This window comes from Orcinus orca, chromosome 4, assembly GCF_937001465.1.
Source record: "Orcinus orca chromosome 4, mOrcOrc1.1, whole genome shotgun sequence".
NCBI lineage: Eukaryota > Metazoa > Chordata > Mammalia > Artiodactyla > Delphinidae > Orcinus > Orcinus orca.
The window spans coordinates 88,260,006-88,276,575 of record NC_064562.1 but is presented as its reverse complement, the minus strand read 5'-3'; the positions used below and the strand labels follow the sequence as shown (position 1 = coordinate 88,276,575).

General features: G+C 41.3%; 1 protein-coding gene across 8 annotated transcripts in view; it reads right to left on the bottom strand.

Annotated features, from left to right (window-relative positions):
• The window catches only part of ATP8A1 (ATPase phospholipid transporting 8A1), a 240,599-nt gene that overhangs the window by 108,719 nt on the left and 115,310 nt on the right, over window positions 1-16,570 (bottom strand). For all 8 annotated transcript variants that reach the window (XM_049709560.1, XM_049709553.1, XM_049709554.1 and 5 more), the window contains 2 exons: window positions 15,415-15,499; window positions 10,559-10,698 (listed from right to left, as the gene is read on the bottom strand). In XM_049709560.1, the coding sequence (XP_049565517.1) occupies window positions 10,559-10,698; window positions 15,415-15,499 (225 nt within the window). The remainder of the gene's footprint in view (window positions 1-10,558; window positions 10,699-15,414; window positions 15,500-16,570) is intronic.

The window sequence follows — 16,570 nt, the reverse complement described above, 5'->3', positions numbered from 1 at the left end:
TACTTATTTACCTAGAAAAGTCATCAATAATCTTATTTTCTCTTTTAGATGTTCATAATGTAATGCTTTTAAAAAGGGATATAAGTATAAAATTTCTACCCTAGTGAAGATACAAACGTCATGTAGAGTACTTAAAAACTATGGTAAAATGCATTATGACAGATTTGGAAACTGTGTTTTTTCCCCAATACATTTATATTACATATATTGGGAAATAACGGAACCTTAAAATGACCTATTTCCATATAAGCAAATATTGTGTCAGGGCTTAGATTATTTCATATTTTTTAAAAGTTTATGATATGTTCCTAAATGAGGAAAAGCATAGTTATCAAACTCATATCAACTTGGGCTTCAGACGATAACATGGACTATCGGGCAGAAGTTTCCTTGAAGACAAATAAAAGGAGTAATACTGGTAAATAAAGTTTTATCACTGGAGTAAATATGAATAAATAGTAGTAACATTTGGGAACCTTTGTTACAACATAAAATAAGATTGTGACTAGGCAGATGAAGAAACATTTCCTTAGCACAGAAATACCAGATACTGCTACGTGCTTTACATTGATTCATTCAGTTAATAGCTTCGGGGAGGTGGAATAAATTATGTCAGGTCAAACTGGGGTACAGCTGAGCTACGATGGTAGAAACAACACACCAAGAATCAATACACACCCCAAGGCAGCGAATGGAAAGTAAAACTGAGATTAAATGAAAGTTAGAATTTTATGTAAATCATCAGGTTTTTAAACATTTGTCTCTGTTGTTCAGTTTTTGGTAATACTCTGTTTCTGTGAATGGGTTTCAGCCTCAGTCCTGAGGTGTTCCTGCCAGGGGTATCTGTTTCCTGTTTCCACCTGCAGGCCCCAGACTCACATTTTGGGACTGGTTTCCTTTCACACACACACGTGTGTCTGCATTCATTCCCTCACACACACACCGAGCAGGTAGTTCTGGGCAAGATGGTGGGACACAACCACAGTCCCTTCCTTCCTCGAATCTGTACTTCAGAATCCATTCTTTGGATTCTCCCTTCTTGTTTTCTGACTGTACCCCCCTGCCTTGCGTTGGTACCTGTTTCTCCTAGACCCTGCTGCCTGGCTGTCATCAAGCCCCAAGTAATTAGCCACGGGAGCAGAAATGGAGAGCAGCGGTCTTCAGATTTACCTGAGGGGCTTATTAAACACAGATCAGTGGGCCCTACCCGCAGAATTTCTCACTGAGTAGGTCTGAGATGAGGCCTGGAAATGTACATTGGTGACAATGCTGCTGGTTTGAGGACCTAATTGCTTGTCTCCAGCAAGGTTGACAAACTTTTTCTGTAAAGAGACAGATGGTAAATATTTTAGGGTTTGAGGGTCGTATATTCTGTGCTGCAACGACTCAATGCTGTCACTGTAGTGTGAAAATGGCCAAAGACAATTTGTAAACAAATGGATGGAGCTGTGTTCCAATAAAACTTTATTTACAAAAATAGGCAGTGGGTGAATGTGGTTCTTGCGCTGGAGTTTGCAGACCCTTGATGCATAATACTGGTGAGCAGCGCATCTCTGCACCGGCCTCCATCCTGACTGATTGCTCTTGATACTTCCTGGGTCAGCTCTGACCCTTCTTTCTTAGCCTGGCCTTAGGTCCTCTGGTCCCAGTTCTCTCTCCTCTCCTTGCAATCCCAAACTATAGACAGAGCCTCTCAACTGTAATATACGATTACCATCAGAGAAAAACAGTACTCTCCCTAAATAATCAATTTACTATATGCTATATACTATCTTAGAAGTAAACACAAAATTTTCTGTGAGTACAAAAGATAAAAACAGGAAATAAGTATTTTCTTAGTTTGGGTGGCTCAAAAAAACCATCCAACACGAGTTAACATTTGACCTAAAATCCTAAACGAAAAATTAAGAATTAGCCAGGCACTTGGGGAGAGGTGGGGAGGGATGCGGGAAGAAATCCCAAACAGAAGAAATCGCATGTTGCAAAGACAGAGGTATGCAAATGCACATTGTGTTTGAGAAGCTGCCATTTAGTCAATATGGAACCGATAAATGAAGCGAGGTGTGTGGTGATTTAAATAATGCTAATTTAATAGGGTTGTTCTGAGGATGAAATTGGATCAGTCATCTCAAACTCTGAGTAGTAAGTTAGGAAGACGATAAGCCTGAAAAACCGGTAGGGAATGGAAATCAAAGGGGCTATTTTTTATGTTTGGGATTCCAAAGGCAAAGGGCATCTGGGGAAGAATTGTAGAAGGGGAGGGACAGGATCAGATTTACACTCAGAGAGTTCACCGGTGGCCAACTGGGGATGGATGGGGAAGAATGGAGGTTGCCAGACCAGTTGGAAGACTGTGGCAGTGATCATAGTCTTTAGCTTTAAGATACGGTACCTCTGGAATACTGAGGCCCTGGTGGCCATGGGATTCTCAGAACCGCTCTACAACGCTGGCTCTCAAAGATCACCGGCTTCTCTCTGGTCTGCATTCCACTGGGCATCATTCACTCTTGTGCTTCTCTTCTCAACATCTCTTTGCACATGACAAAGGGGTTTTATTTAACAGAAGAGACTCTCATACCTCTGTCCTTTCAGTTTAAGCTGAGCTAGAGTACACGAAGACTAACAGCGTTAAATCACTGGCATGGCTCATTAGCCTGCTTCTGGAGAAATCAGGCAACCAAGGCCAAGAAGGGGGTTTTAATTTGGTGCTTTTTGAACCACAGAAATCATATTTGAATTGTCACAGAGCCAAGGGCTTGCCAAATAAGGTCAGAATTCACACACCCAGCTGAAAAGAATCAGGATTTGAGAGGCGACTGGGTGTAGCCTGCAAAAACAACACATCCATCTTATTGGAGTGAGAAGAGAGCAAAACCCAGTGTGGAAAGTCTACCTCAAAGCGTTCATAATTAGGGATCGATCAGCCAGAAAGGAGAAGCGTGAGATCAGAGATCTAAGGGAACATTAAGTACTTTCACTAAGAAGACTCTAAAGACGAGTTGAGGGAAAATCATGAAAAACATATTCCCACCTTCATTTTTTTTTTTTTTTTTTTGCGGTATGCGGGCCTCTCACTGTTGTGGCCTCTCCCATTGCGGAGCACAGGCTCCGGACGCGCACGCTCAGCGGCCATGGCTCACGGGCCCAGCCGCTCCGCGGCATGGGGGATCTTCCCAGACCGGGGCACGAACCCGTGTCCCCTGCATCGGCAGGCGGACTCCCAACCACTGCGCCACCAGGGAAGCCCCCCACCTTCATTTTTAAGGAGGATAGAGTACATTACATTACACAGAGTGCACACAGCCTGCCTCATTTCCTACGCAGACGGGTCCGGAATACCATGCCTCCCCACCCCAAGGGCTGATCTCATGATGACTCAACTACACACGTGGTTACATTTTACTTTTCAAGTCACCAACATTTTACATACATTCTTGCTTTCTTTTAAACCATGCTGGCAGAATAACATACGGATTAGGAACGTGAGATCTGGAATTAAGACAGAACTGGGATTTGAATCCCTGCTCTGCCAACTACTGGCTATGTGTTCTTCAGCAAATAACTTTTAAGAATTTCTACATCAGCAAGATAAGGCTAATAATATGGCTGTACTAGAGTTGTTTTGAGGATGAAAATAGATTGTTTATCTTAACCTTTTTTTTTTTTTGAGTACAGGTAGGAAAAGATGTTGAGTACTTACCTAAGACTACGTATGTCTATATCTTTTGTATATCCGATTTGCTTTGTTAATGTTAATAAATTATATACATTGCAAAATGCAACAACAAATTGTAAAAAAAAAAGATGAGTAAAACATAAATAGAAACAGAAGTTATAACATTTTCTTGCTTACCCCAATGGTTCATTTTGTGTACCCCACGTTAGAGGCCCCTGGAACTAACTAATCAAGTTAAGGAGCAGAGGACTTGAAGCTTAGTAGAGGCTCAAAAACTGGCAGGTCTTCTTAGTAGATAAGCTGACAGACTGCAAATGTTCTTAAGCAAACAGTAATACAGGAAACTACTGGAATTTGAAACCACAAAATCACCAGTACATCATGTAAATTTTCATCTAGTACGTTTCAGTTTTTAGTACAAATGAAAGTGATATTGGCAGCTACTAAGAATAGAAACGGGTGGTTTTATCTGAAAAAGTATTCAGTTCGAATACAGAAATGACTGTGAATTTGGCAGTCATAAGTGTTCAGGAAAAGTTCTGTTTTTCATTAACTTTTCTATTTCTCTAGGAATCCTCTACACCACTCCCCACCATATGTTGGGAAGGGTGCTGGACTGCTGTTAGTTACCCCCGAGTGTAGTGGTCAGTCTGTATTATGCCACATCAAGGCAGTCTTCTCAAAAATCCCAGAAATGTCAACCATATTTTGGGGAGGAACCAAGGAGATAAAATAAAAAAAAAGATCACTAACTACCTCACTGTCCTATCTCGGTGCCTATCGCGGAGCCCAGGGTGCTCAGCCCTGTCTGCAATGACATTTTCCAGTGTTTAAGTTTACTGCCTATCTCCCTGCACTGAAATGAAGACAGGGATTTTTCCATCCTTTCCCCCTCCTGTGCCCCCAGAGTCCACAACAGAGCCTGACAAGTGCTGAGGCATTTGTTGTTGAATCTTTGCGACCAAGTGTGTCCCACATTCATCTGTTAAATAAGTAGGAAGACAGGTTTTTAAAAAAATGACTGAGTCTAAATTTCTAACGAATGCATCCTTTAAAATCCTTAGCTACCTTTTCTAACACATCCCTAAAGTATCCTTAGTGACAACGCATTTGAAACCAACATCCTCAAATGTGCAGAAAGCATGAACTATGTGGGTAACAGAAGGCAGGCTTTCGTTAAGCAAGCACTTACTAAGTAAATTTAGCCTTTGAATTAATTATTTAATTGACTCATTCATTTATTCATAAAATACTTATTCAGTGATTAATACAGGCCAGACAGGCAGTTCTTGGAGACACAGAGATGAGTTCGATAAAAACGATCCCTGCTCTCATGAAGCTTCAATCTAGTGGAAGATATATATTAACTATGAATTATAAAAATTTGTGCATATAAGACACAACACAGCTATCTGATTCAAAGGGGTGCTAAATGCTGCCAAAATTGTAGCTTTTTGATTACTCTTAAGCTCAAAAATGATCCTCTCTGACCCATAATTAATCTAAAAAACATTAACAGATAAAAGTATGGGGTAAGTTTTGATTTTTCAAAAAGCATATTTTGTAATTTATGCCTCATAATAAGAGAAGAAGACAAGAACAATTTTATCACCAGGGAAATACTAGACAAGTATTATATCTCACTGTTTTCTGTAATGCTCAAGATAAATAATTTGCTATCTCAAACATCAGAAGTGATTAGAAGGTAATTTATGCAATTGCATTTCCCTATTGAAGCAAATAAATATAAAAATTTTTCAAAAACTCTATTTACCATGAAGGAATACCTTCATATTTCAACCAATGGTTTAATTATAAAATATTCCCCAATAAGTAAGATCAAAGCCCTCTGTACCACTAATTTTCAAAGGAATCCAGCAGCATACTATAAGTATGAGGCAAATAAATTTGTGTCTTAGAAATAAATATAAAGTAGCAGATCAAAGAGGAAGGTGAGAAATTACAGAGAAACCACTGCTAATGAAGTATAAGACTTGATAATTATTCTGTTATTTATTTGCAATTCTTTCCCGACCAAATAACAAATAAATTCTTAATTTAAAAAATAATCTAGGGCTTCCCTGGTGGCGCAGTGGTTGAGAGTCCGCCTGCCGATGCAGGGGACACGGGTTCGTGCCCCGGTCCGGGAAGATCCCACATGCCGTGGAGCGGCTGGGCCCGTGAGCCACGGCCGCTGAGCCTGCGCGTCCGGAGCCTGTGCTCCGCAGCGGGAGAGGCCACAACAGTGAGAGGCCCGCGTACTGCAAAAAAAAAAAAAAATCTAATACTTAAAAACATAGACCAACACTATAAGTGGTTTCATAATCTAAATTACAAGTCCAAATACATTGTCTTTCAAAAGAAATAGGCTAAAGAAGGTAAAACAGGTCAAGTGTGCTGTCTGAAAGAATGAGACAATTGTAAATTCTTTCAAGTGGTGATGAACAGAGACGAAAAGGTGTTTTCTGTCCACAAAACCCAAGTGATGCTACAATTCTCCTCAAACTGGGTAAAGACACCTCAATATCTGATGTGATTCTCATAATCCCTTTGGCATTTTAACTATGTGAGCCTTCTTGCTCCTGAATGTCTTGGGTTTCCTAGTAATAAATGTCACCTTCCTGACCTTTATTTAGTAAAAGAAAAAAGATGTTTCAGGAACATCCTGAAACAACTCATAGCATCAGAGAAATGATTTCTTTTTAATCCTGAAAAGTCTACCATCTGAATGCAAGTGTTGGAGACCAAACTGTACAACTGTGTAGCAGAGATGTTGATGATATTTTATAGATGGATGTAAAAGTCCTAAATCCTCTAAAAATGACTGTTACTAGGGAAAACCCTATCCAGAGAACTTTTTCAAACCTTTCACATCCTCTCTCCCTGACTGTGCCCTGAAGGTGAAGGGGGGCATTCTAGTGCTCTGATGAGCTGGGTAGAAAAGTAACAAAGCATTGCACCAGGGGACACATGGCATTATCTTCTTGGATGTTCTTGGCTTATTTTGATACATGTTTTTGGAATTATGCTAGGAGTTATAGCCCCCAAGGGAATAAGGCTTTTAACTAAATTTTGAAAACTGAATTACTTGTTTGAACAAACACTGGAGGGATAAGACAGACAGCAGGGTTTAAAAGTACAACCTTAACCATATTATAACATTTCCACTTATTTTGTAACTTATTAAAAATACATTCTTGATTTCAGGAAAAGCTCTACAAATCTTCCACATTTTAAATGCCTTTAATGTAATGCTACCATTAATGTGTCAATGGCATTTTGCATCATTAATTCAAATATGGCCAGAAACGTCTTGTGTATGACCACAAGGATGTTCTGATCTTTTGTTGAAAAGCGAGGGAAAATATCTATAGAAACTTTGAGAAGCACATTTCCTAAAAATTTCACACACATACGGAATATTATCTGGTTTCCAAACTGTGCTCCGTGGAGCCCCAGAGTCCTGAAAAGCCACTCATGGACCATGATGAGGGCAAGGGTCTGAAGGGAGAGACAGTTAGGGGCTTCTCCCCACCTCTCCACTTGTTAACCAGAGAAGCTCTGCTTCTATATATTACATATACACTGAAAATATGTAAATATATTCAGGCAATATTTAGTTTGGAAAATGGGTCCTGCTCTTAGAAAAAAAGAGAGATTTGAAAACCGCTCTCACAGTTTAAAAGTCATTATCTTACAAGTCCAATATTATGGTCTATATAAAAAACAGATCCCAACCATATGAAAAATAGATTACAATAAATGAGCCTCATTTAAAGTAGCCAAGGAAGAAGCCAAAATGGATGAGCCTAGGACTATGACAGCTAAATTTAAGTTAGAGTGACACACTAGCAGAACCCGCGCTGACACACTGAAACCTGCCTCCCTACGATGTGTGGTAACAGTCCCCCACAACTCCTCCTGAATACCAATCCCAGCTGATTTTAACAAAGAATGGAAGCTCAGACCAAGGGAGACCCGCTCTCACCCCACAGTCCCCAAACGATCAGGGGGGAGAATCATTTTTCAGAAAAGCAGCTTTTAGTTGCAGGGACCCCTCTGTGTCATTGTGCCTATTCTTTTTCTTTTAAGAAGACCTCTGCTCTCCTTTAACTGGTAAAATAATCTTTTGAGGCTCATTTGAAAAGTTACCACCTCTCTGAAAGCTTGTTATGGCCCAAGTTTGTGGGTCACTCCTCTGGCTTTCCTGGAGGAACTGGTTCAGACCACAACACTCAGAGGGCCACACTGAGTGTTCCTTAATTGGTTGTGCATCCCTGATACCTAGCAACTATTAACCGCTTAATGAAAGTTACTTAAGTTAATTACTGAAAGAAACGATGGTTTCAGGGGATATAGAAAATCAGTCCGTATATGGAACAAGCTGGCTGACCATGGGAACCAATCTCTTCACCTTTCTGATTTTTCAATAAAAGAGAGCATGGCTTATCATGAAGTAAAGAGGAATTAGCTATAAATTCCCTTTTTCATTTATTTTAGGTAAGAGACAGTCATAAGGGAGGCTTCTGTATCTGTAAACTAAAAATATATAAATACATGTAATGGAGTTCCCCAGGCAACTTAAATTTCAATGTGACTCGCGATCGCCATCTGCTGGAAGAAAGGTTGAACATCTGTTTTAGTTAAAAGAGCGAAGTCAAAATTTAATGACATATTAAACACACACACACACACACACACAACTGTTAAACCTATAAAATCGAATCTATAAACTCTAGGACATTCACAGTAAAAATGTTAGGCACATTAAACATTGAACTCCAGAATCTGCTACAGTGCACTTCAAGTAGAAACAAAATTTAATGGTTAGAATCCACTTAAAATATTTTTATTCAGTTATTATATATTAATTCTACCATTGCCACAGGGGAAAAGGCTACATTATATTCAGGCTGTGTAGGAAAGGAGACAGGAGAAAAAGAATCATTTCCAAATTTTTTTTAACTTCTCAAAAGAGCAAGAAAAGCCAAAGATTAAGAATCAATACCATTAGTACTTTAAGACAATATGGGACTTTGGTTGGAGATATTGAAAGAGATTATAGTCATGGTCTCATAAATAAAAAATTACTTTATTTCACTAATATTCCAAAGACATAACCATATATAAGGATATTAGAAAAAAAGGGAGAGAGAAATTCAATAAATTAATAACAAGTCTCCTGTTGTGTGTGCACATCTAAAATTGGTGGCGGTGGTGGGATTTATCGAGTTGGAGGGTTCCATACATGCTATCACAAGTCTTCAGAGAAATAAGGAGGATACAAAATAGGTTCAAATATAAGGGAGAGATGAGACACAAACTAGCTTCTAAAGTGATCTCAATCCACCGAGAAGACAGGGGAACAGTATCTAGAGTCACAAGTGGCAACTGCATACCAGAGAAAACCACCTCCAGCTGTACCATGCCACTGCCGGTATTACACAGAGTGGGCGGCATGTGGGGAGAGGAAGGAGGGAAGGGTCCAGGGAGACATGCATGGTGCTGGCTACCATCCAAGACAGGAAGTACATTGAGAGAGACGAAGAAAAAACACGTCAGTCGTCACTCATCTGAAGCAAGATCAACTTGAAGCAAGCTTGAGTCTATGCCTTATAAACATGAGTATAGTTGAAGGAATTATGTAATTAGGAAGTCAGAATGAAGATACTCGAGTGGCTAAGAGTATGAACTCTGGAGCCAGAGTGAGAATTCTGGTTCACCCTCTATGAGCCGAGTAATCTGTAAAATTACTTAACCTCTCTGGTACCCTGATTTCTTCATCTGCACAGTTGGGATAATTAACACTACCTACCTCAAAGGGATGCTATGAAGATTAAATAATTTAATACAGGGGTCCCCAACCCCTGGGCCATGGACCACTATAGGTCCGTGGCCTGTTAGGAACCTGGCCCACAGCAAGAGGTGAGCAGCGGGAGAGCGAGCGAAGCTTCATCTGTATTTATAGCCGCTCCCCATCAATCGCATTACCGCCTGAGCTCCGCCTCCTGGCAGCATTATGGTGAGTCGTATAATTATTTCATTATATATCACAATGTAATAATAATAGAAATAAGGTGTACAATAAATGTAATGTGCTTGAATCATCCCGAAACCATCCTCCCTCCCTGGTCTGTGGAAAAATTGTCTTCCATGAAACTGGTCCCCGGCAGCAAGAAGGTTGGGGACCGCTGGGTTAATAGATTCAAGTGCTACAAACAGCACGTGGCACACGGTAAGTACAACATAAAAATGTCTGCTATTTTTAATTTAGGAAGCAAGATTCCTTGCTATTTATGCAGCATCAATCATAGCGTATCCATCACTTTTTTGGCTGAATAGCCTTGGTTTCTTTGTCGGTAAAATGAGGATATTTATAGTTGTGGCAGAAATGATGGATGTATCTAAGTGAACAATGACAGGCCAGGTATAAGCACTGGGTTGTTCACTTATACATTCTATATGATTGGCTATGGAGTCACACAAGCTGTATATTTATTGTATTACTTTGTATTACACATTATATGCCTTCATTAACTATATACACACATGCATGTGTGTGCAGTTTGTGTGCATGTATGTGTGTGAGCAGGAGGCATGCACACCTTCAGCAATGCTGATGCAATGGAAGATTTTGGCAAAGGTATTGCCAGATGAGACTAAATTTGATCCAAAATTGTGAAAAGGGCCCAGATCTATATAAAGCAATTCCAGAGACTTTTCAGCAAAAACTTTAAGAGCTGTCAGTGCTTAGACCGGAGGAGATTCAACAGTTTAGTGGTGTGTCAAGATATTTTGATTTTAATTTTATTGGCCCCTTGAATTAAGACAAGTTTTCTGGAAACCAAACTTTCCTTACGGGCAAAACAGTCTTCCACGTACCTTTTCAATTAACTCGTAGCTCTCTTCCAGTTTGAGCAGCCTGTTCTGCACGGATGTGGACGCCCGGTGATAGACCGTTCGCCACTCCTGAAAGTCGCTCTCTGAAATCTCAGCCACGGCAAAACACAAAGTTCTTAACCCTGAAAAAAGGGAGCATACACCCCCAACCACAACATCAAATAAGATTTTGTTCAGAAGTCTGACACTTCCTTATTTTTTTTTCCCCATAGCACAGTGATATTTATCTGGTGCTCAGGAAATTTATAGTTAGGTAGAATGATGCTGCAGCCACTCTGCAAAGCAGTTTGGTACTTTCTAGAAATGTTAAACATAAATATATGACCCAGCAATTTCACTCCCAGCTATCTACCTAAGAGAAATGAAATCATACATCCACACAAGGACTTGTAGGTAAATGTTCATTAGCAGCACCATTCACACCAGCCCCCAAAAGGAAACAGTCCAAATGTCCATCAACTGGTGAATAAACAAAAACTGGTGTATCCATACAACAGAATACTCTTGAACAATGAAAAGGAATGGAGTAGTGATGCATACTGCAGCATAGATGACCTCCAAAACCATTATGTTAAGTGGAAGAAGCCAGACACAGAAGATCACATGTTGTAGAATTTCATTAAAAGAAAAGTCCAGAAAAGGTAAATTTATAGTGACAAATAGTAGGTTAATTTTCCTGGGGGGTTGGAGTGTGGGTAAGGGTTGTCTGCAAACAGCATGAAGTTTCATTTTGGGGTGAAAGAAGTGGTTTAAATTTGGATTGACACTTCCATTTTTATTTAACGAAGTCTCATTTCGAAAACACTGATTCAGTTCAAACAATATGTTGAAATCTGATTCAAGTTCATTGGAACCTTAGTGTCCCATTCCCCAGCTCTTTCAATCCACCCTCCATGCCTCGAGTAACTTTTCTAAAATCTGAATGAATCTCATCAGGTTATTCCTTTGCTTGAAGTCTTTTAATCGTTCCCCAGGATGAAGTCCAAACCTCAGAGTCTGGCTCAGTCACCACATATCAATTGCCTTCCACCTCATTCTCTGCTATTCACTTCCCATGGTAGGGTCTTTGCACAAACTGGTCATTTTTTTCTCCATTCCACCCTCTCTCAATCCCCCTCTGCTGCCTGCCTTGCATCTACTTTAAGACTCAGTTCTTAAAAACATCTCTTTGAAGCATCCTCCTCTCACCCAGACCCCAAAGGCAGAAATCCCCAATACTCCTGTGGTATGAATGACAATGTTTCATATTGTTTTTCTTGTGATCTCCGACATTAGCTTGAAGCTCCTGAAGGGCAGGGTCCCGGAGCTCTTCATACCTGTAACTCCAGTGCTGAACACAGTGGCTTCACAGACGCTTATGAAGTAAGGAAGAGAGGGACCCCAATGGGGTCTACTGGGAGAGCCACCTTCCTCTAACTGGGATATATGGTTGTATTTACTACTGCTCTTTTACCACTGTGAATCTGTAGTGTAAAGAGTCTAAAAAACTGAGGGACAGTGACTATCTCCCATTGCGGAGGACAGGCTCCGGACGCGCAGGCTCAGCGGCCATGGCTCACGGGCCCAGCTACTCCGCGGCATGTGGGATCTTCCGGGACCGGGGCACGAACCTGTGTCGCTTGCATCGGCAGGCGGACTCTCAACCACTGCGCCACCAGGGAAGCCCCCCAGCTGATGTTTGAAGTGACCTGTTTCTAGTGCTCAATGCCTGTCAATTTTATAATTCACTTGGAGGCTACCCTCAGCCAGAAAAAAGTTGATGAGCTGGAACAAGGAAGAGGCAGAAGCATTTACCAGCCATGATAAATGCAGTTAACTAGGTTCCCAAGAAGACAATGTCCTCGCTCAAGGTCATTTAGCTCTCAGACAATTAGGTGCTAGTGATCTCAAGTCAAAGAAAATATGGCTGGGACCATGTCAGAAAAAGAAGCAAAGAAGGGGGGCTTCCCTGGTGGCACAGTGGTTAAGAATCTGCCTGCCATCAAAAAGAGTCATGTACCACAATGTTCACTGCAGCTCTATTTACAATAGCCAGGACATGGAAGCAACCTAAGTGTCCATTGACAGATGAATGGATAAAGAAGATGTGGCACATATATACAATGGAATATTACTCAGCCATAAAAAGAAACGAAATTGAGTTATTTGTAGTGAGGTGGATGGACCTAGACTCTGTCATACAGAGTGAAGTAAGTCAGAAAGAGAAAAACAAATATTGTATGCTAACACATATATATGGAATCTAAAAAAAAAAAATTGTTCTGAAGAACCTAGGGGCAGGACAGGAATAAAGACGCAGACAAAGAAAATGGACTTGAGGACATGGGGAGGGGGAAGGGTAAGCTTGGACGAAGTGAGAGAGTGGCATGGACATATATACACTACCAAATGTAAAATAGATAGCTAGTAGGAAGCAGCCGCATAGCACAGGAAGATCAGCTCAGTGCTTTGTGACCACCTAGAGGGGTGGGATAGGGAGGGTGGGAGGGAGATGCAAGAGGGAGGAGATATGGGGATATATGTATATGTATAGCTGATTCACTTTGTTATAAAACAGAAACTAACACACCATTGTAAAGCAGTTATACTCCAATAAAAGATGTTAAAAAAAAAATCCACCTGCCAATGCAGGGGACACGGGTTCGAGCCCTGGTCTGGGAGGATCCCACATGCCGTGGAGCAGCTGGGCCCATGTGCCACAACTACTGAGCTTGTGCTCTAGAGCCCGTGTGCCACAACTACTGAAGCCTGCATGCCTAGAGCCCGTGCTTGGCAACAAGAGAACCCACCACAATGAGAAGCCTGCTCACCGCAGTGAAGGGTGGCCCCTGCTCACCAGAACTAGAGAGGGCCGCGCATAGCAGTGAAGACCCAACACAGCCAAAAAAAAAAAAAAAAAAGAAGCAAAGAAGATAGGACATAAAGTGGCCAGAGGACACCATCTTCCAAGAAAGGAGTAGGCTTGTCCACTGCCAGATCATTTCGAGTAGAACTTAAATCTTTGGGCCATATTAGGACATGTTTTTCTCTTCTGGAAACCTGGCTGGAAACTTACTCTGGGGTAGACATGGTGCACAAGTGCTGCTCACCTAGGGCCAGAGACAAAGGGGTGGAGGTGGAGGCCAAGCCAATTGGAATGTGTCTAGGAGCTGGAATATCTTTAACATCACAACCAGAGAGGAGAAAGATGCTCCCCTAACCCTCCTCAAAAAAGGAACCTGTGCTGTGTGCTGGGTAGGTTGTACCTGCCAAGCCCCTCTGAAGCTGCGCCTCATGGAATCTGAACTCTACAGACGTGTGGGTCTTCATGCTCTTCCATTTTTGGAGGAGAAATGGGAGAAGGTTCTTCATGCTCCTGCTTTTCAAAGCCTAGTGCTTTTAAAAACATTCCTATCTTTCTGTAGCTTGGATTAAGAGGAAAAGGATTGGATCAGAGGTCAGGCTCGGTGCCACTGGCAACAGTTCCAGCAGACGCAGACAAAAGTGAAAACTTGGATGGGAGATTCAGATACGGCGCTGGCCACTTTTGTTAAGTTTAGAGATAAGATTCTATAAATTCCTGTAGGAACTGACCCTAATGTGTACCAACTCTCACTTCCTTTCATCTCATCTAGATCATCTCCCTAGACTACATTTCAGTAGAACAGAGACAGAACTAAGCATGTTTGCCACGGATTCTCAGGTCTCACACAGAGCCTGGCAGGTGGTAGGAGCTTAATAAAAAGTTCTGAGTTGACACTAAGTTGAATAACTATTTTAATAGTTACAGAGATTTATTTATTTCTTCTCCTCTTTCTTAGATTAGAATACCCAGTTCTTCGAATTTGTTTCTTTCCTTCTGCATTGCTTGAGCTATAAAGCATTTAAACTGTAAACAGAGAGAGGTCTGGTCATTGGCTTTGGGGTATCACATGACCAGTGACCCACACTCTCTAGCTGCCCAGGGCTGCCATGTTGGGAGTGTCTCCCTGCTTCCTTCTCTGCCCAGGTCCAAGGCTGTGGGTGACGCAGGCCAGACCAGGGAGCAGCCTGGCATCTCCTGAGTGGTGACCCAGTAGCCCGCTTCCATCTTTTCCTCAGAACCTGCTCCTCTTTCTTGCCAGCGAGGCAGGGCCCAACTTCCTCTACAGTAACTTAGTTTCTGTGCACTTTTTTTTTTTTTTTGCAGTACGCGGGCCTCTCACTGTTGTGGCCTCTCTCGTTGCGGAGCACAGGCTCCGGACGCGCAGGCTCAGTGGCCATGGCTCACGGGCCCAGCCGCTCCGCGGCATGCGGGATCTTCCCAGACCGGGGCACGAACCCGTGTCCCCGCATCGGCAGGCGGACTCTCAACCACTGTGCCACCAGGGAAGCCCTCTGCGCACTTTTAACTGATCTCAGAGGTGCCTGTGAGGTGTAGAGTAGGAAGGGACAGAGCTGCTGAGGGAGTAGGGCTGAGAAGTCCCTCACACCCTCCAGCATGGCCTTTGAGCCAGGCCTTAGGGACCATGCCTGTCACTTGTGGGTGCCCTTTGTTACCATTTGTGTGTTTGAAGAAAGTCTGAAATGCTGGGAAAAAAAAACCTGTAAACAGTATTTATTCTAAAAAGCAAACAGATTTATAGGCCCTACATCCCCTAAAACGTGGGGGCAAAGTCTCTCAAAATTTTAATAAATACAGGAGAGCAAAATAAAAATAATGGGTGGGAACAGCATAGAGTATAATATAAATTATCAACATTTATTTTCATCTTACTTTAGGAATCTCTAAGTAAAATAATAAGAATGATACTGTAATATATTGGTAGTATATGATTTCATTTTATTTTAATCATGCTTTATTGCCATATTACACTCACCTTCTGTAGCAAACTGCTCTAAATGTTTTAGGGTAATTTCTTTGTATTTTGAAGTCTCTGCTAGTCGGTCATAAATTACAGTGTCCTGGAAAACGAAGAGAAGGTATACACACTTAAACTAAGAATTCTGCGTTTAATAAAGTTGATGTTGGCAACATTATTAGCAGCAAATGAGTATTAAAAAAATCACTTTTAGCATTAGTGTTGAAGTACAAAATATTTTTCCCTAATAACACTGTTTCCCTTATGACACTAAGAAATAAGGTTCTGGTCCTATATTTTCATCTTTCTCCTTTCTGAATAAATCCATAATTACTGCAGTGTTCAAAACCTCATATTCTATCAATACTTCGCCTACCTGTGATGTGCTGCAATATCTCCCCCAACTCCTGAAGATTTTGCAGAACAATGCAGTGTTCATAGGTGCTATAAGGAAGAATGGTCCCGGACTCAAAGAGTTTGGGAAATGCTGGACTAAACAAAGCGAAAGAGCTTGCCCTGCGGCAATACTTCTTAGAGCCTTTAAAACGCTAATGCGCATGGTGGTTCCAAGGGGGCGGTATGGTATATGCCCCAAAATTACTACTGAACCTCTTAGAGGTTAGGGCATCTTCATGGGATTGGTGCTCACAAAAGAACAAACTCTGAGAAACACAGGTCTAAATTCATGGAGTGGGCTGGTGGGTAGAGCAGGGAGGATCTTGGACAAACCTAGCATTGCCTTACAGATGAATATTTCTCATTGTGTTACTTTAGCTTTAAGGCTCAATTTATTTAGTCTGTAAAATTAAATTACCGGATTATCTTTAAAGTCCCTTTCAGCTTTAACTTTAAGCATCAGTACGCTTCTCTAATTCTTGTCCCTTTATAAATTGCCTATTGTTCCTTTAGTTGTTCTTCAGCTTGGGTTTAATGTTTTAGGAATTTTAGTATTTGGCCTTCATGGTTTTATTAGACCAGGAAAAAATAAATCATTTACCTGCAATTACTTTCTCAGTGGCATTACTCATTTTGGGGTCTCCAGTCTCAGGGCTGAGATTTGGAAGCAGACTAATGGAGTATGATTTAGAACCCTTGAGAGAAACAGACCTTAGTGACCTCAGAACAGATGGAATATTCCAGGCTCCGATTATGAATTTCTCTTCATTTTTCAGTG